General features: G+C 44.8%; 2 protein-coding genes across 19 annotated transcripts in view; one reads left to right on the plus strand and one right to left on the minus strand.

The window, feature by feature from the left end:
* The window catches only part of CHLSN (cholesin), a 129007-nt gene that overhangs the window by 25321 nt on the left and 82663 nt on the right, over nt 1-21023 (minus strand). The window contains exons 1-2 of one of the 16 annotated variants that reach the window (XM_074598756.1): nt 7597-7786; nt 2217-2249 (exon numbers count right to left, since the gene is read on the minus strand). The exons of 13 other annotated variants lie outside the window; for them this stretch is intronic. In XM_074598756.1, the coding sequence (XP_074454857.1) occupies nt 2217-2249; nt 7597-7693 (130 nt within the window). In that variant the 5' untranslated portion in view covers nt 7694-7786. Of the gene's footprint in view, nt 1-2216; nt 2250-7596; nt 7787-8499; nt 8619-16512; nt 16535-21023 lie in introns of those variants that run through there. 2 more of the 16 variants (XM_074598755.1, XM_074598754.1) reach the window with 2 other exon arrangements.
* The window catches only part of GPR146 (G protein-coupled receptor 146), a 51598-nt gene continuing 38232 nt past the window's right edge, over nt 7658-21023 (plus strand). The window contains exons 1-2 of one of the 3 annotated variants that reach the window (XR_012588837.1): nt 7658-8296; nt 10279-19378. The gene's annotated coding sequence lies outside the window, so the exon portion shown is untranslated. Of the gene's footprint in view, nt 8297-10278; nt 19379-21023 lie in introns of those variants that run through there. The other 2 variants (XR_012588838.1, XM_074598736.1) reach the window with 2 other exon arrangements.

Here is a 21023-nt window from a genome sequence, read left to right on the forward strand (position 1 = left end):
CTGCTTAATGCACAGAACTGTAAATACTGCACGTGCAGAAATCTGCAGAACAGCCCTCTACAGACGACGGTACCATTCTCAGCGGTAATCTGAGCACCGTCTTGCTACGTATTAATCATCGTATCGACGACTTGTTTTCCTGTTTGCTCTCCCATACTCAGACCTGATGGGGGAACGGGAACAGCAGGGGCTGTTTCGTGGTGGAGGGCGGGTACGGATTATTTTTTACAGCATACACACATTTAAGTGTGAGAAGGAAAGTTTCCTTAAGATCCTCAGTTTCTGGGGCTGTTTGTTGTCTAACCTCACACTTCCCTGGGCTGAGCAAACCTCTGTCTGCCACACAGGGGCTTCACCTCCATTATCCCAAAGGGGAAGACGTGACAACTGCCATCTTCATCCAAGACCTCCTGGAGATCCTTTAGCAATCTTGGGTAAACACATGCACAATCTTGCATAAACAAAGGCTGAAGTTTCTTTAGGTTTGTAGACAGCATCGTTAATTATTCACACTGAAAACCAAATTGCTATAAATATATCCATAAGCATACTCCAAATGAAAATATTTATTTCACGTACAGATGAAGAGCATTAAATAGATATGCTGAGTTTACCGGGGAAAATCCAGGGTGAGATCACACAATGCAGAAATAAAAACCACAGCAAGTAACTCCAGGGACTCCTGAAGTCTGAGAGAGGTCCATTCATGTCTTTCCAGGCAATGGTCCCACTGAATTGTTTAGCATCAACTAGAAGCATAAAAAATCACAGCTGGTCTAATCCTAGACGGCTGTTTACCCAACGCTCTCCCCGAGATTTACTCTTTACAGAGCCCTAACTCCTTTAATGACCATCGTACACAGACCTGCACAAAATTGTCAACAAAAGTAGCTTCTGGGTATCCAAACCCCCACGTACCTCTGGAACAGGAGGGATTTGGACACTGTGAAGCCACCTCTTCTGTGCAACCTCCCAGCAACAACAGAGCGATGAAAGAATACGAAATTCTGCAAGCAAGACTCTTGCACCGTATTGGTGTTGCTTTTGGATAGTTCCAAGCCTAAGACTGAAGGGGTGGTGCTAATTCTTATCTTACATGATAGTTACAGACCTCACACAGTCCCAATTAGAACTTTGATACCTCCATCGTGGTTGAAGGACCTGCCGCTGCTCAGCCACCTCCACCGGCCAGGCACCGCGATACAATGCAGGCTAAAAAGAATGAACGCTGAGGAACATTAAATACCACCTTCTCTTCCAAGTAAGAACGGAAATCCAGTTAACAACAATACCGTAAATAGCTTCTGTCATGAGCTCAGGGTTTCTAGCTCCTGTTTGCTGTACCGCTGCCCTGCTCTCATTTGGAGCCAACTCAAAACTGCAAACACTGACACGCTTCTAAATTAGGGGCTCGGACTGGAATAGGTTGTCAGGCCCCTGGTTTTTTTATCTAACCATATTCAGCATCTTCTGTCGAGACTGTTTAAATATCCTGCTCATTTAACAAGACATTTAACAAGCAGGGGTGGGGCTGTGGGCAACGCTGTGGAAACACAAAGGATTGCAGTAACAGGAAACATGAGAGAGATGTTGCCCAAACAATAATGATTTGCCAATGACTCCATTAATTAGGCCACTTCCTTAGCTGTACCGGGTTTGTTCAGACAACCTGAGCAAGGGACAGATTCCTGTGAGGCCAGGCTACACCTGTAGGAAGATGGGGGCTCTGGGTAGGGAAAATCACCCACAACAGCGTGGACATGGCACGGATGTAAGGTGGCCCAGGAAACATCTACCTGACCTGCACACAAACGGACTTTGAAGCAGATTCCTACACGACAAGGGCAGAAAAATGGGAGACTGCATGCAAGTGTTTGTTGAGTTATTTAAATTGTAATTCTTCTGCTCAAAATAGAGTGCACTGCTTCTGCCAAATCTGCACATCCCTCAGACGCTTCAACCACCAGCTGCCAAAGGTGGAGGGTGCTGAGACAAGTAAGGTTGTCCTGGGGAGCCACCCGTGCCCACGGCAGCTGAATTAGCACCTCACACCCCCAGGCTGGGGAAGATGAAGGAGTTGAACCACCACCAGCATTCCCAGAAACAAGAATTACATTGGCAGACTGGACTAGGTTCGGATCCAGCAGCTTTACCATGGCATCGTACTTGCCAGGGGAGGTCCTCTGCTCGAGCGTCGGGAACCCACGGAGGCCAACCAGGGCAAGAGAGACGCTCTTCCTCCTCCCTCGCTCCCTCCTCACCTCTGCAGGGACCCAGAACTGAAACCTTGGTGCACGGGAAGATCAGCCGCGGTATGAGAAGATTGGTTAAAACCACTTCATAAACTGACAAATCCTCAGTGTTCCTCCAATTCGTGTTTGTCGAGTGCTTTCAAGCATCCAGAGATGGTGCTAAATAACATTATTCTCGCCGACATTAAGCAGAGGATGGTTAAAGGGGACAACACCTGACCACGACCGATTTGCCAGAGACACCTGCCGAGCACCAAATACTTGTTCAGCGTCAATTCACCCGACTCATCTTTCCAACCCTCTGTTTTCAAAGGCCAAAAAAAGGGGCAAGAAAGCAGAAATCCGAAAAAAATGGGAGTGGGACAGCAAAGACTTGCTTTTTTTGTTTAAAATACTTTCTAGCTTTTTTTATGGAAAAGCCAGCAATCATGTGTAAACACATGCAAAAAAGCAGCATATGCTGCATTTGTACAGAAGACATTTTATAACTCATGCTGAGAATAAAATAATATTTAGGGTGAAGGTAGGTACGTAATTGCTATACAAGAAACAACGTTTTCATTTGAAAAGCCACCCTGGTACTCACTAAAATAACAATCCAGCCACACAAAGCCCAGGAAAACACTGAGGGTGGTCATTTATAAAGTGTTTGTAAAAGATTACTACAGCAGCTGTCCAACAGACGACACACTACAGTTAATCTTCTTTTAGAAATAATGTAATGAATTTGTTTACTTTCCTGTGAGCCATGAAGCTTTCAAATAAAGCGACTGTGGCACATCATTAGGGCTGCTCTGATAAAGAGGCCTCGGCTTCTCCGCAGTACAGTAAATGTGTCTCCATCCCCCCCCCCCGTCCCTCCACATTCCTCGCTTTAGCAAAAAGCTCTTTATCCCCCCTCCCCGCCCGCTCCAGTAAAACCACAAGTTGGTGCCTCCCTGGAGGTCCCAAGGTAAATCCCGAGCCCTGAGGAGGTTTGTTGCCAGCATGACCAGCTCTTCTGGTCACAACTGCACTTTTATCCATCCATCCATCCATCCATCCATCCATCCATCCATCCATCCTCATCAACTTGATGAATAGGCTGGAGCCCCTCTGCTGGGAGGACAGGCTGAGAGAGCTGGGGGGGTTCAGCCTGGAGAAGAGAAGGCTCCCGGGAGACCTTCCAGCCCCTTCCAGGCCCTAAAGGGGCTCCAGGAAAGCTGGGGAGGGACTCTGGAGCAGGGAGGGGAGCCATGGGACGAGGGGGAAGGGTTTTACACTGAAAGAGGGGAGATTTAGAGGAGATCTGAGGCAGAAATTCTTTGCGGTGAGGGGGGTGAGCCCCTGGCCCAGGTTGCCCAGAGAAGCTGTGGCTGCCCCATCCCTGGAGGGGTTCAAGGCCAGGTTGGACGGGGCTTGGAGCAACCTGGGCTGGTGGGAGGTGTCCCTGCCCAGGGCAGGGGGTGGCACTGGGTGGGCTTTAAGGTCCCTTCCAACCCAAACCGTTCTGATTCTATGAATCTAGTACTACATCCCACAATCTGTCCTTGACCGGTTTTTAATTTGAAAGCCTCAAGTTTTATTTGCTTCATAAAACACCTACATTTGGCGCTATATTCCCCACTGAAGCTGAGGGCAGTTTTATCGCAATTTAGAAAAAAAACACCACCACAACCAAAAGCAACCTTCCCCAAAACCTGAGACTGAAAACAAACCCAAACCTTTCACTGGAATTTAAGGCCTAGCTGTATTTATTTTAACTTGCATGACCTCTATTATGATACTCTACTGATGCATCTCTCCTTTCTTCAAACCAACAGCCTTTTGTTTTTTAATTCCACTTTCCCTGCACCATTTGTGTGACTGTTTTTGAAAGATGTGTCTGCCACTCGGATTAAGAGTATTTAGTATGTCATTATTTAAATTAAAAAACCCCAACCAACAGGACTTCATTGTTTTGAGATCGTAAATATTCCACCTTGTCCCCTTCTATATTTAAAAAGTGACATCGCAATTTGTAGCGCCCCAATTTAGCCTTAACTCCAACATTGTAAAGTCCCCATTTGAGCGCGGGAGACACTTGTTTATTGACGTGATAAATTTAAACCACATGCATACAGAAAAACACAACACTTGCTTATTTGCAAAGCCTGCTGAGAGCCACCACACCGCTGTGGAGCACGGGCTCGTTAGATCTCAATCTAAACAAGGTCAGGCCAGGGCAGCGCCCTTGAATGAATGACATCCAGAGGGGAGCTGGTGGGGTTGTCGTGATTAAGGAGGTGGGAGTCTTCCACTTGGAAACATTCCAGAAGGCCCGAAGAGGTGCTAAAAGGGATATTGCCACTGAATGCCATATTTTCAATAAGACAGACCACCAAATCTTTGACACTTACGCTCATAAAAATCCATCTTTGCAAGGGTACGGAGATGTGAGCACAGACATCTTCAGGCGAATTCCCCAAGTCCACACCGTACCACGCCGTGCGTCCAAAGGGCTGGGACTGCCAGGGCAGCGCCTTTCCTCGGCCTCGGAATTCCTGAATCGCACCTGACATGGTCACGTACTGTAAATAGCCTAACGCATCCGATTCAAAATATCTGGAGGCTTCAGCTGTGGCAGTGTGAGATACTGGTTAAAGTTTGCCATTATCCTTTGTAATCTGGAAGTACTGCATTAATGTAAAACATTTTGGAAGTGTTCTTTAGAAATGAGTTGACCCATCATGAAAGGGGAGTCGAAGCAAAGCATTTAATAGTGTAAAGCAGCGCTGCTAAGCAATCCAGAACTGAGAAGAATAACTATAACTGCAAGAGAAACTGGAAAAGGCGAAAAGATGTACCCAAGGTAGGATTTCTTGAAGACACCCGACCCTATTTTCTGCAGCAAGAGCAGCAAACCCAAGCAGTTGTAGTTTTTCAGAGATCGCATCTGCGTAGAAGTTTATCCTGCCAGGGGACTGTGAAGCTGGGCAACCAGTACCAAGGCGGTACTAAGAGCGCTCCAACGGTATTGTGTTTCAGCACAGCAGTAAGTGCATTTTTTAATTTGTTTCCACATTTATAGTCACCCAAAGGCCCTTGACTGCCTCATGCTGGAGTAGAATCGAAGACATCTTCTAAAGACTTCTGCTCCTCCTTGCCACCGTTTCAAAGACTCCTACATGTCGCCGGCACAGAATAAGGCTGACAAAGAGTCAGAAACTCTGAAGAACTGCCACAACGAGCCAAATACTCATTTATTACAAATTTGCCTTTGGGATTTGCCTGTGTAGGTCTGAACCTTCCGCCTGGCTCAGGGGTTTGGCTCCGCTGCCAAACCTACAGCAGGAACCACAGACCGAGCCACACCACCAAATTTACTAGTTATTAGGACCAGTGAATCCAGCTCCTCCAAAAGCCAACAGACTTTTAGCCTTTTCTACCAGCACAGCAACACGAGTCTGTACAACAGCAAAGCAAGCAACATCAGAATTTCAGAGGAATAAATTATAACTTAACTAACGTGACAAACATATAAAAAGGGTGTCAAATTTTTGAACTCCAAAGAGAAAGATGGAGAAATGGATGATACGGCTTATTTCACAGGCGGAGTATTGTATCGCCTTGTTTGTTCATTAAACTCATGTTATTTCGTAAGTTTTAATATGGAGAAATGTCAAAAGGGGCTTTGTTCGCTGAGCACGAGCTGACGAGGAGCTACCGACCCGTCACGCAACGGCTCCTGCCTACAAGTAGCCTTTTGCCCCCAAAATGCCCCGTGCACGCCACCAGCGTGCAAAACGTTCTGCTTCCGTCTTACACAAGACATAGGAACACAGATAAATAACTGGCCATCTGCCAGCTTAAAAACAAAAAGCACAATCTATAAACACACTTCAAAACCTCCGAAGAAGAAAGGCTGGCAAATCCTTAGACGCAAGGTTCACAAAAGCAAGGTTGACAAATGATTTACTCCCCGAGGCCGGCCAAAGAGCTGGGCTCCAGCTACAGCATTTGCATAAAGCACTGCACGGCCATACGGAATTTAAATAACTATTTTCTATCATTTACCACCTTATGAAAAGCAGAAGTACGACCAGAGACGGCCTATGAAATTTCATTACCATGCAGAAGGCAAATTTTGAATGAAAAGTAACGTTTATGGAAGCATACCTCCTTACAGCACGTCCATAGCACTTACAGAGGAAGATTTTTTTGGAATTATACATCACTTAAAGAAAAAAAAAAAAATTTTCCATAAAAGCTAGGTGTTTTTAGAATCTCAGCTCCTCACGACAAAACCACTGGGAATAACTTATGCTAAATTAATTTGGAAAGGTTTCTGTAGATGCAACCCAGGCAGAAAAGCCTCAAACAAGTTCTGCAGGAAGCCAGATTTAAATAAGAACAAGCTTTTTATCTTTCTGATCCAGGAAAGGATTCTTTTAGTGGTCATGCACATGTTTTCTTAAGGGGGGGAGGAAAAAGCATCCTTGTGTACACAGCTATGGTATCTCACCAGCACAAGTGAGGAGGCAGCACCCTAAATCTGCAGCTGTCATTTAGAATAGATGCGCTTTTATTAACTTGAAACCGGGCTTAATTTACACCTATGTGATCTTTACCTCTTTCATACGCTTACAGCCAGTTCTGAAGAGCACATCAAGCGTTATCATCAGGAACCGCTGAATAAGAAGAAATCGAACAGTTTACTAAATTCAATGGAAGCATTCACAGGCACACAGAACACCAGGATTTACAAAACCCTTGCTGAATTCCACTTTACAGATTGTTTGCTCCTATAAAATACATACTGTAGCAGACCAAGCTCTAAGGCATAAATTAGTACCACATTTTATTTCTCGTTTTTCTCCACCAGTATTACAGTCCCACATACAACAGAAACACTGAAGACACCACCGCGACTGCAGGCTTGGGGAATGCAGTCCTGCTTCATTTGCAACTCCAGCGCTGCCAGGAATTTCCATGTATTTGTTGAAGGATTTTGCTTACTCTCTTACCCTTAATTAAACCGTGTTAACCAATCAGGCGAAGACGGAATTAAAAAAGAAAAAAAAATCATAAAAGGAAACCCCTTGGAAATTATTTGTATCCCCATCCCTGTGGCTTACACACAGCCCTTTTAACCCCTCCCCAACAACGCACGGAGGAATTTTAATAGAAGGAGCAGGAGATGTTTTCACCGCCACCAAAGTCGTCCCCCTTTAGGGGCGAGGGGGCTGCCAATTTCTTCCGAAGTTTAAAAAGCCTTTGGGGGCTGCGAGAGGAGGTGGAAGCAGAGCACAGGCTGTTTTGAAATCCTTGCCGGAGAATTTAAAAAAAATAAAAAATACATTACCAAAAAAAATAAAAAATAAACCAAGCCCAAACCACGAGTTCGCTCCCGGCCAATGGCAGAGGTAGCGGAGGGTGTAGGCAGGTTGCCAGGCGAGCTCGGCAGCGTGACCGCGCTGCATTGAGTTGCTTTAATGAAAGCCAGGAAAGAACACATTACACAGTGTTTCTTCTGCGAGCCAGCGAGCCTCCAGTGATTGAAATCAATAAAAACAGTCGGCAAGGGGCCCAGTGGGGGAAGAGAGAAATCTCCACTCCAGCATTCAGTTTGCTTTCCACTTTCTCCCTCCCTCCCCGTCCTCCCCCCCCCGAAGTTAAACTCCAAAGATTCCCCAGGACGAGCGGCTTCGCTCCCGGCGCTGGGAAGAGGCTGGTGGGGATTTCAAGGTGGCGAGCGCGTCCCCTTCGCCTCCCGCCTTCCCTCTCCCCCGCCGCCGCGGAGGAAACGAACGGCTCCTTTGGAATTTTGAATCCTGCCTGGAAAAACTTCCATCGGACAAGTGCAGCGTTCTGCGTTTCAGGAAAGGGATGGATTTTACGGTGGGAGAATGCTAAAAGGTGAGAGGGGAAGGAGAAGCAGGGACCTGGTTCAGCCAGAGCTAGGATGTCCACCACGGCGGAGGGGACTTCGGAAGCTGCGGGAAGAACGGCGAGCAAGCGCCTGAGATCGGCACGATCCGCATCCTAACGAGGTCGAAACCTTCGGGAACAAGTTATCGACCCAGGTAAGCAGAACCCGCTTTTACCCATCCTCTGTACCGCGTCCCGAATGCGAGCGAGACATTCCTGCTCCGGGCTCTGCAGCCCGCCCCGCGTCCGCCCTCGTTAACCTCGGGCAAGTTAATGCTAAGCTTGTCCCGTCTGAAAATCGTGTCGGGCCGCTAATCCTCGCTGAACTATAAAACATGCACAAAAGCCCTTTGTTTACCGTTTTTGTGCTGAATTTGCTGGTTGACAAGGTAGGAGGGGGCTGCTGCCTAAGTCCAGGAGGGCCCGCTGGGAGTCGGGGAACACGGACTGACACCGCACGCCGGAGCCGGCCGCGATCTGAGAGACTGCCAGTAATGAATTTCTAATATGGGCCATATTTATCTATTTTATTTATGTATTTTAATCACCATAGCAGCCACATACAGTACATACTTGCACCGAGTTCCATGTGCTGATCCGTACCACCAATGACAGCAACTTGCACGGGGGCTCGGCTGATGGTTTTGTCGAAAAGAACTTTGCAATCACTTGTTAATGCAGCCAGTTTCTGGCACGTAGTTTAGGATTGACCGACATGGGTTTACCCAGCATGTGTATACTCTGCCATTCCCCTAACGCACGCGGGTTTTATACGGATAGCCCTATAAAAATGGGAAATAGACAAATCACAGCTGTAGATCACAACATCCTTCTCAAGTTTTTGGCCAACTTCAGACGATTTATTGAGCCTTCAGCGAGACACGAAGGGTGAAATCAAAGCCTGCCTTTGCATGGCAAGCAAAACCGATGATAGCTACGGCACTTTTTCAGGAGCGGCAGGAATTCACTGGGAAAGGCAATAAATAGGTGCCCATGGAGAAGAGCAGCCATGCTTGTCCCCTGGGTGCTGGCCATGATGAGATGTTGGCCACCATGAGATGTTGGCAGCAGCAACACGCTCGCTGCCAGAGAGCTGGGGAGGGACTGGAAGCCTTCGCTTCCACTCAGGACCCCCCAGGGAGATGTTTCGACGCCTCATTATCCCATCCCTGTAGGGTACAAAGACAGCCTGCATGGCTCTGATGGGAGAGAGAAGGGGCTTCCCAGCGTCTCCTCCCTCTCAGGACCACCGCACAGAACGCACGGATCTAGTACAGCAAGTGCTTACGTAGTTCTGCAGGTGCAAATGTTGCTCTTTCTTTGGAAAATGCAGCCTTTTAAAGGCGATTTGATTATTTTCTCATCACATGGAAATGACCCATGCACTTAAAGAGTGACCTGGAGAACACCCCCATGACCAAAAGTAAGGGACTGTTATTTTTAGTTTTAAGCATTTTTAAAGCATGAAAGCATGTTCTGATCAAGCTATGAAAATAATTGAGGCTATACTGAAATAATAATAAGTTTTTGCGCCGATTTTATCAGTCTGGTTTTGAACTCTTCATACAGAACAGTCGCAAAATTATAACTGAAGATGTAACTAAAGAACAGTAATTTACAATTAAAAAAAAAGCAAAGTTGTGATTCATAAGAGAAGACGGCCCCATGTGAGTTTTTGGGCATATCCACAGACCCAAGATTCACCTCCCTTTCCACAGTTGTCAAGATCTGTTCCGTGTTTTGGCTCCCCCCTGCCCGGATCCCTTGCAGCAATGACAGCACCTTCACAGCTCGGGAATCACAGCGCTCACTCCCACACCCATCACCCAGCCTGTTTTCCACCGCTCTCCGAGCTAAATTTATCCTCATGCAGAGGAACTCACTGAAGTCTTTGCTTAAAATTTCAAGCAAGGCAGGCTTAGGTGAGACCTAGGCAGTGCAAATCACTTGTACCGACGTTCTCAAGCTCAGACGATATTCCTCCCTATTACTCTCTCAGCAGAAAATACAAATATTATCTTTAAAGCCGAGTGCAGGGTATTTTTTGTTCCTAGTGATGCATTTTGTCAGAAGCTAAGTGGTATGAGTTTCCACAGCATTTGCTGCTAATGGAACGCGTTCTTTTTCAAACACACAGCATGGAACAAGGAGTACCGTGTGTTTTCTTATGCAGAAGAGGCTTTGACCACGCAGAGATATCCCAGCAGCCGTGCCACAAGGCAAGACCTGTCCAAGTTTTCCAGCCGTGCCAATGTCATTAAAGCAGATTCCCTGCACAGGGACCCAGTCCTTCGGGCTCTTCCCTGAGAGTATGGAGGTCTGGAAGGATCCCGCGTTGCCTTGCTGAGTTGGACACGACAAAATAGAATCACTGGGAACCTATTTCTCGCATTTCTACTCGTCGTGATAGTCCCACATCCCCAGGAGTACCTCATCCTCAACAACAAGTCACGTCTTCACCACAGCCAAGAGCTCCTAATAGTTCATGCCAATTGTCCGTACAGCAATATATGCTGGAAAAAGAGCTCTTTCATAACAGCATATAAAGTTTTGTAACAGTCGGCAAAGGTGGAAGGACAAACATTTTGTTTTAACCTCACCTATCTGAATCTTTATGAAGAGAAAGATCTGTGTTTCTACAAAGGAAGTTGAATGGCTATTCCAAAAATGCTAAAATTCAACAATAAAAGGGCAAATATCAGGGTCTGCTGAACACCTGGGTAGCCCATCTGGGGCGAAACATAATACTTGTGTCTGCACTGGTGGAAAGAGTGTTGCTATCCCTTCCAAATGAACATGATCTGACACTTCTTGAATACTGTAAAGCTCCGAGGTATCTCCTTTCTCATTTACACCAGCGGTTCATGCTTGCACTAATTAATTCATCAGCTCTGTATATTTAGTTTGCTCAGTCTCAAACTGACAGCTTTCTCTGTAATGTACCTATTCTGGCTCAAAAATGGAACATAATTAAGCATACCATTGGAGAAGGGACATTTTCCCCCATCTATGGGAAAGATGAGTGACGGAGAAGACTAATTATTAAATGAAAAAAAAAAAAGGTTATCAATCCCCAGGCAGGCATAAGGAATCCTTATGTTTTACTTAAGAAGGAATTTTTTGTTTTTAACAAAACCCCTAAAAAACCCTCATACCTCTTTAGCAACAAGTCGTCATTAGCTTCAGCCCCAGAGTTCAACAGGGTGTGCAGCCAGAGGGAATTAATGTCCTGGTACGTATCCTCTGCTTTCAACCTCTCTGTGTTCTTCCATTCAATTAAAAGAAAAAAATGATACCTCAGCAAATTCCTATTCATTAATTTCTTATTTAGGAAAACTAGTCTCACTGTACTTTGCTCTGCTACGATCTTTTTTAAAAAACACTTAAGCATTCCAGAATGTATTTCAGACGTGCATCTATTTAAATATTCAACGGCACGTGCACACATATGTAGGAACACGCAGTTTTCAACTTGTGGCGTACGAGACCCAAAAGGGGACATTCGAGAAAACGATTTGCTTTACAATAGGAGAAATGGTTTGGGAGGCAGAGAATCGGACCCTCCGTTTGGTTGTGAAGAGCGAGAGCCATCTTAACACAGAGTAAGGAACGGATGTCACAGACATCACAGATTTTTGCATCTGACTTTGCGTCCTGGGATAACCAGAGGCGGGTGACTGAGGCGATGACAATTCCTGTGAGATCATTATTCTTGTAAATACGTATCTATCGTTGCCGCGAATAGACCTTTGAACACCTGTATGCGGCACCTGAACCTGTTTAAAGAAACAAGTTCAGTTCCCACCAAACATCCTGTTTTCAGAAGTTTAGTCTGAAGGAGAAAGGTAAAGAAATCAGGGTTGTGAGGGTTGGCCTAAACGACACAATCTGGCGTTCCCGCAGGTCCGCCTGCGGCTCTCCCGACCACCACGGCCCAGTGCAGGTCATTCCGTCTCATTAAACGGGACCGGTAGGCAGAAATAATTGGAATACATTACTTGGCAGTTTGAAATGGTCTCCTGAAAGTTCCTGAAGAAAATTCCATCCATTATTTTGAGCACTTTGAAAGTCTCCGAAATTAATGCGCAACCCATTCCCAAATCCTATTTATTCAGCAACGCTTCACACGCTTTCTGTTCCGGGGAGCTCCCTGATGCCTCTCTGTCTCTGATACCAACTCTTCGGCTCTCCAGATTCATCCCACAGCCCTGGAGCGCTGCAGTGACATCTGGTTTTTATAGCGTCAGGTGTGCCCTCATTATGCTTTTGTGAGGCAGAGCAGAAAATTGAAAAACAATTATGATTTAAGACCCTAAATTAAAACCTGTCGACTCTTTAGTAAAAATACTCCATAAAACCCGTTGGTGTTTCAACAGACCACACTGAAAAACATCACTGTAAAAGCAGCACAAAACAAGGTGGTGGTGGTGGTTGCTTATTTTGGAATTAAGGCACGCAGCAAGTTATCCAAAAATAAAATCGTATTGATCTACATTTCAATAATAAGTAGCTTACGCATATTTATAAACTAAATACTATAGTTTATGTGGATTGAACTCACAGCTTCTGTTAGTTTCAACGGCAGGCTTTACACGCAGAAGTTACATTTTACACCTTTGATAAACCAAATATAAACACAACCGAAAATGGCAGTTGCCCCCATAATTATAAAGTTAAGTATAAAATAGAGCGGATAATTACCGATGGAATAACATGGGAAATACAAGAAAGCATGGACCAACCCACGAAGGGGGGCATTCAGTTTACCCCATACCTTTTCTAGTATCGTGTATTTTTGCCAAGATCAAGAGAAAGGAAAGTTTTAAGGTAGGAAGAGCAGAAACCTCTGCGCTGCAGCCAGGGCAGCACCGCAGGTGGGCAGCAGACATGCAGAGTGCCCAGGTAAATGTCGGAATTGGTAGCGAAAGAAAAGCCAACTTTTCCGTAGCGCACATGGGCTAATGGCTAGAGCGGGAACAGACTGCAAAGCTTCCAAGGTGAAGGAGTTTACGCTTGGCAGAAGAAAAGGAGCACAAAGGGAGACAGAGATTAGCAGCAAACGGAAGGTCCATCTCAAGGGAAATTCTCATCATCAAGAATTTTTTTTTTTTAAAATTTAACTAGTCTGGAAAAAAGCCAAGATGTCAGAATTCTTTTTTGAACGGCATCAGAAAAGCTTGATATTTCTTTTTACTTGCAAACAGTACAGCATACTTTAAAAGAGAAAAATCAAACTAAAATCAAAGCTAAAACACAGATTCTACCTTAACATGAGCCATTCCGGTATTACGAACGTGACATGAGAAAGCAGACGTCATACTTCTCCATTGAAGATTAAATTAAAAGCCAAGATGCCTCCTACAACACTTTAAATAAAATTGCAATCTCCAAAAGAAAAAAAAAATCAAATTTGACAAAGATTTGCTCATTTTTTTCCTTTTTAAAGCTTTCTTTAGAAATGAGTACTTTCCCTTGGAACACTGGGAGCTAAAACCATGCTGGAAGGTGGAAGGGCAGCAATGGAGCGCTGACCTCCTGCCGGTGACGCAGGCAGCGTGGCCACTGAAACGGGACGTCAGGGCCACTGGGGAAGCGCGGGAGAAGCCAGGAAGGTCACCACCGAGTTTTCTTTCAAGATAGCAAAGACAAAAACACTGTACTTCCCGCACAGGATTCCTCCAGGTTCTGTGAATGAACTCTTAATTTATTTAAAGCTTACAGAAAATCTCCCATTGACCCTTAAAAACGTCTATTAATTGACTCAAAAAATTCCAAAGCTGTTTTGAAGCACCAGCTTCTCTCCCCCTGTACATGACCAACCCCACGTCCAGTAACAGTAAGAGGTGCAAATTCACGATAAATTCCAACTTTCAAGTTATAAACAGGAGCATGATTCATACTTTTCCTGGCTTTGAAAGTGTTTACAACATACTTTTTTTTTTTTTTTTTGGTACCTCTACACCCAGATGTTGCTGTGATTAGACTGGGGATACAACTGGAAATGAAAGATAATGATTTGCTTCATCAAGCACTCTTGACAGCTTTCATGACAGGAAGCATGCTTCGTGTTGGCAGTTTTAAGGCAAACTTTGCTACTTGCCCAGAGTAACAGAAATTTAACCCAATTGTGGAACTTCTCTGCTTAAAAATTCCTAATTTGCAGGCGTGTGTTCAGCACAACAATATGTCACAGAACTGCATCGCCTCCTTTCCAACAGCGCATATTCATTTTTACATACATAAAATAAAAAACAGCCATAACTCCTAAAGCCTCCGACTGGATAAACATTCCCAAACTCTTGGTTTGTGTATATTTTTGCACACCAGCACATTGTTTCTGCCCCACTCAGCGCGGTGAGCAGGGCCCGGTGCGGGGCACAGAGCTGCCGCCCATCGCTCCCCGCGTCCCACCCAGGGCTCCCCGTCCTCGCGGGGAAATACGGCAACACGGCCCAAGGCCCCATCCTGCCCGGCAAAACATACACCACGCAGGGTGGAAACAGAATCACAGAAAAGTTCGTGTTGGAAGGGACCCTGAGGATTACCTCGTGCCCTGCCCTGCCCTGGGCAGGGACACCTCCCACCAGCCCAGGTTGCTCCAAGCCCCGTCCAACCTGGCCTTGAACCCCTCCAGGGATGGGGCAGCCACAGCTTCTCTGGGCAACCTGGGCCAGGGGCTCACTGCCCTCACAGCCAAGAGTTTCTTCCTAATACCTAACCTAAATCTCCCCTCTTTCAGTGTAAAACCCTTCCCCCTCGTCCCATGGCTCCCCTCCCTGATCCCGAGTCCCTCCCCAGCTTTCCCGGAGCCCCTTTAGGGACTGGCAGGGGCTGGAAGGTCTCCCCGGAGCCTTCTCTTCTCCAGTCTGAACCCCCCCAGCTCTCTCAGCCTGTCCTCCCAGCAGAGGGGCCATACCTTATGAACAATAGGAAGAGAAAATCTGAAATAAACACATGAAACCACGTGGACAATATTCTAGCGTTTTCCACAGACAGAAGATCTAATGATTAGCTGTATGATTCAATTCTAGCTGCAGTCAGACCTAAATTTCAGGTGTTTTTAAGCATGAGCAGCGCCTTCTCTTACTGCCCTGCTAGACTAGGCTTGGCCCAGGGTGAGATATGGTGGGTAGCAGATCTTACAGATTCATTCATCTAATGACTAATCTGAGATGCAATTTCATAATTACTTTGAAGACTCCCACTGCTCTAAAGGCGGCCAAGGGACTTATTCTGATGCCCAGCCCAAGTGATATATACTGGAAAGTTCAAACGGCATGCAAAACGGAGAGCAAAATATAAACTCTGCATACATGAGGCCCTCACTGGCAAAATATATAGAATGTTCTCAAGTTGACAGTTTTATAACTCTAAATGGTTTCGCAAATGAAATCCAAACAAAAGCGCAGAGATGTACTCTAAATCACCCAGCAACTGCTGCTTAGAAAAACCAGCAGCCACTGACTCCAGCAAACAACAAGCGTTGCTTTAAGCAAGCCTAACGAATGGGAAAAAGGGCAGGATTTTTTGTTGTTCTCCTTTCGGCTTTATTTTTCTGTATTCTTGAATCTATATGCATAATGATTGAGTCCACCCTGACAAATCCTGTATACCCAACTATCAATCACATCAACTTCTTATACGTCAAGAGCAGTCAGATAGGGAGTGATAAAAGGAGTTCAGGCAGAGGGCACATGTTAAGCAGCTGTGAGGCCGTTTAAGCTGTCTGTGCGCCTAAAAGCTTAATGTCATTACACGGAGCTCCGATTTCTTCCTCTCCCGCCTTACGCTAGAATATCCACATTATATGTAATAGAAATTATTAACTGACTGGAAGAAATATAGTCACACAGTGACTGCCGCAGTACAAACAATACGCTTATGAATTAGATGTTGTATATTTTGCTTACAGTGAAAGATGACACAAGCAAATGCTTCTGTTTAGGCTCTAAAGAAAGCTTTACTTACAAATAAAAGAATCTCAGGTAATAGTTTCAGGAACAATTTAAAGCCGCATAAGTTAGTACCGCTGCCAAAAGACACATTCTCCATTTTCTCCCACTTCTTCCTGGGGTTGGCACAAGTGCCTGTACAGTCTTGTAAACTCATCTGGGTTAAAATCACCTCGCTATCCCCCCCGAAAGGTTGCTGTAAAACCAAATCAGCTCCTTAATTCCATTCACTGTGAATATTCTGCCAGCAAAAAGCGGAGGTGATAGAAAGGTGGAAGCACGTGGCTCTGCAGCTTGTGAGATCCCATTTTTTGCAGCCTCTGGGTGAAGATACCATTCCTTAAATTAAATACAAGTGTTAAATACGCAATGGAATAAATATAAGTGTAAAATAAGTAATGTTGCTATGTGTATCCTACCTTCTAAGCACAGGGATGATGAGCTCCAGCTCGCCAACTCTCAAATTATCACAGATCTTTTGGTATTTGCTGCTTTTTAGGAGTGCCATGCATCGCACGCGTTTGGGCTTTCAATTATTGCCCTCTAATTTCAAAATGACAGTAGAGGCCTCATAAAGGCAGAAAACATGATTTTTGCTTCCGAGGGCTGCTCCCACCACGGGTTTCAGTAAAAGGGAACAAGAAACTGAAGGGAGTCAGGAGAACTCATGTTCATGTGCAGGAGGGAGCAGGAGGAGAACCGAAAGTACAAGAGCCGGAGTCTCTGGTGGGTGCATGGGAGGACGCTGCGGGGCAGCAGGCGACCCTGCGAACAGATGGGGTAACACCAGGAGCAAACCAGGGCTGACGGATGTGTTAAACCACGTGAAATACCCCAAAGGGAGAGTGCAGTGGAAGAAAGGGAAACAAAGGCCAAAGTGAGAAAAGTGGAGGACACAAAACCCTTGAGCACATCAGTGATGTGACTGGAAAAGCTGTTCTTCTTCTACGTTTAGAGAGATGGTCAAGACCTCCCCAAAGCACAGGACAGAGCAGGCAAAGAGAAACACCTCCAGAGGGAGAGCAGGCGGCGCTCCCTGCTCGTTCCTCAGGCATGGGTGCTTATGCCGAGCACGGAACCTGAGAACATCACCCAGAAGGCAGCGACTATTCCTCAAAGTTAAGCAAACCAGAAAGCAAACAACAACGAGGCGGTATTTTTAAATGTAAGATTGCCAATTTGTGATTTACCCCAAGACTGGCGATATTTTACACTGCGTATTTTCATTATCCAAAATGCGTCAGGCAAGCATCACTCAGTCAGGAGTCCAAGAGAACCATTCTCCTTCTACGCAAGAGGGTGACATTTGCAATAGGACAACACGGACCTAATACCTTCAGAAGAACAACCTTTTGAAAAAGCTGTTTTTCTTGCAGACACAAGCAAGTAAATTAAAAAAAATAACTTCAATAGATAACCAATTTACAGATTTTTATAGCATACGGAATTCACATTTTCACAATACCGAAAGTATTAGTATAAAGGAGTCCCTCTCTGTTCTTCATCCTTGTAGGAGCTATTTGTTCAGTTATTTTCCCCCTTTAGAGGCTGCTCCCTGGCTGCTAGCGCTGTTACTCCTGGAGCGGCCGTGTGTAACAGTTCAGCACACACACTGCCTTCCTCCCCATCCACCACTCCGAAGCACAGCCAGGGAACAGGCAGACGGAGGAGGAGACTCCAATCGGAGCTGTCGGCTTTTCCAGCCTTCTCAAGTTATACCTGCGGGGAGAAGATGCTGGGTAGCTTCCCGTGTTTTCGAATGAGCGAGAAAATCCCCTTCGCTTCCTATCAGTGGTCAACAAACACAGCAGAAGCAATTTTTTTGCTTTTGTTGCAAAAACTCATGGCTTTGCTTGCTCATTCTGGGATGGATAATGGTACAAGTCAATTATTAAACTGCTCCAATAGTTTAACAGATGACGACTGAGTTCAAAATAATATTTCACTTTTATTATTTATCTAAGACCAGGCTGGACGGGGATTTGGGCAACCTGGTCTAGTGGGAAGTGTCCCTGCCCAGGGCAGGAGGGTGGAACGAGATGATCTTTAAGGTCCCTTCCAACATGATTCTATGATAATTAAATAAACAAACGCTACCATCTAATAATAACCCATACCCATAACTTTATTAAGATATCTAATCTAATAAAGAAAATAGATTCTCTTCACATCTAATACAAACGCAGATGCATGACCAGATGTGGCCCAGGCGGGTAGAGACAGAGGAGAAGGTGCGTTGCCACCCTCTGTCCTACCCTTTGTGTTTCCTCTTGGAGTCGCACCACGTCTGAAGACATCCTTAACTTCAGCAATTACTCAAAGCAAGCGGCAGCACCCTGTTAAAAGTTAAACGCCAACAACCTTTGTCAAAAGGCTGATGATTATGTCACCAGAGCAGAGAAGAACCGCCGAGGTCCGTAACCTGGGGGGGGATACACCCTGCGACGTGCTGTACAGCCGGAACGGAGCAACCCTAAAGGAGCAATTGAGAATTTGAAAACTTATGGCAAAACCTTTAATTTGGTCTACTTAAAACTCTTAGTCACGGGAAGCGTGCAAAAATGCCCTTTACGTGCCTGTGTGTCTGAGCACGCTCCTGTTATCAGCTACTTCGCGGAAATTCTTACACTAACGGTGCGAAAAGGGAGTCCCCAGCTTCCACTGCGAGAGCAGGAGGAGGAACGGCACCTCGTAGTCATGATTTAAATACCAGCCACTGAGACAGACGGTAATTAGACATCTAAATCCAACACCCCTCTCAAAAAAATGGAGAATTTCCACCTGGGACTGTTTTTATTTAGTGTCAGGACAGAAGACTGCTCCACCTTCTGAACCCACCCATGTAGAAACGCGTTTATCTCAAAATCAACTTGACGTTCCACTACCAACTTATCTTTTTGCCAAAAATATAGAGCTAATATAAAAGTAACCCAGCAAAAGAGTGTGTCTACAGCAGAAGCAATAACTCAAATCCGACACGCTGGTGCGCCTTTCTCGTCAGTAAAAGGGGAAAAGAAAATCAGTAAGAACTTCCATGGTTCAGTTGTTTTATGCAGAACTAAAAAAAAAATACTGAAAAATCAATAAGCAACCTAGCTTTGTAGTTTTTTCAATTTTGCTGTAAAATTGCTCCATTTTACAACGCTGCTTTCTCATTTGAATGTCACATATAGGTATACTGATTTTACTCAATACCGATGGACTAAGAAAACGCTGTAATTTTAACTATTCTTTATATTTCCAGTTCCCTCAGAAGAAAAAAATAAAAAATCCACATTACCAGCATTAGAGCTCTACAATTTGACTGGTCTTTCCCTAGTGAAACTACTAGAATTTAAACACACAGCTGCGCTATTTTAACGTGACTGCACACAACAGGAAGAATTATCCCAGTTGCGAAAACATTTGTCTGACTAATTCTCATCAGAAGGGTCTTTTATTTTGACCAAAGTACTTGGGGTCATTGGTACAGAAGTAACAACACCAAAAAGCGTTCCAGTACAAAACGTCTAATTCTTCAAACATCAGGTTAATTTGTTTTCTAAATCTAAACCAATATTTGATGAGCTGAACAAATACTTGAAATGCATTTGGCTAGTTATCTATTTAGAAAGAGAACAAATTTATTTAATAGGACTTTTTCCCCCTTCGGTCACCCCAGAACAAAATTCACAAGATTTTCAGATTTATTTTTTTTTTTTTACCTGCTCTCCAATCGAACCCTTCTTAACAGGTTATCGGGGCAGTGGTGGGAAATGGGAAACGCTTTAGGAACAGGAGTGCTTTAATGAGAAAGAATAAATACGCTGCAAGGACTGATAGGGCAAACCACTCTCCACCTGCTCCCTAATGAGCAGAGCTGGGCTAGCTCCTCCTTCTTGCAACTAATAACATGTCGCTCAGGTGCGCCAGAAGCTTTATGAAGTGCAGGTGTACACTCCTGCTGGCCGAATTTTGCAGCAGGTAACACCTGCCCCTCCAGCAGCGGAATAGGTCACCGTGCCATTTAGGTGACAGGAGTAAACGTTTGACGGTAGAAACATTCGTATTAAAATCTACGCAGAATTTATGACAGGCTGAAAAAGGCAAAGCCTAAGGAAGCGAAAAGCGTAACCATCTCAAGGCTTATCTTCAGTTTAAAACTGGAAGTATGATCAAAAGACTGGGAAAGAGTGGTTATTGGCAAATGAATAATCAACCCGGAACGCCTCCTAAACTGTTCAGCCTATAAATTTACTAGAAATAAAAGCAGAAAAATAACTTTCTAATACAGTTCCTCCTGCAAGCGATCGTCAAGTTTTTTTAAGCATTTTTTATCTATTCAAAGAGTAGATCTGCTGCCAAACTGTTTGTTTATCTTTCCTTTTAAATAAAAAAAACTGCTTTAAATCCCACATGGAGAGGTGTCGGAAACACAACCCATATAAGAGAGCACCCGGACTTCAAAAGGCGTCTGAAATCCTTCACCCGTAATAAAAGCCTTAAAACTTTCATTACCTTCTTTTTAGAATAAGGTTTGTATTTGGAATCCAATCCAATTAGGCTTAATGTTCCCAGTACCGTCATGATTTGAAATACGAATAATTTTCATAATTCCGTCCAAAAACTTTTAAATGGTCGGTGTTCCTTCCAAAGTGACGCAGCTGCAACAGGACACCAACTGCACTTCAAAAGTCCCACGGAGGGAGACGCCGTTTGCGAATTCTGCTTCAGCATATGTTCAGTACATAAAGTTATTTAAGTGCTGTACAATAAATAATGCAGCAACACAGGCTTTCAACACATTTGGAAGTAAAGTCATAAAAACAGTCTTGTTTTGGCCAAAGCGCAAAAATTTACACGCAACAAATGTTGCAAATAGGAAGCCGCAAAATCCACTACAAAGATAGAAAGTTTTGTCACATTTTTGTGGCTCTTTCTCCAGACTGAT

Source organism: Larus michahellis, chromosome 8, assembly GCF_964199755.1.
Source record: "Larus michahellis chromosome 8, bLarMic1.1, whole genome shotgun sequence".
NCBI lineage: Eukaryota > Metazoa > Chordata > Aves > Charadriiformes > Laridae > Larus > Larus michahellis.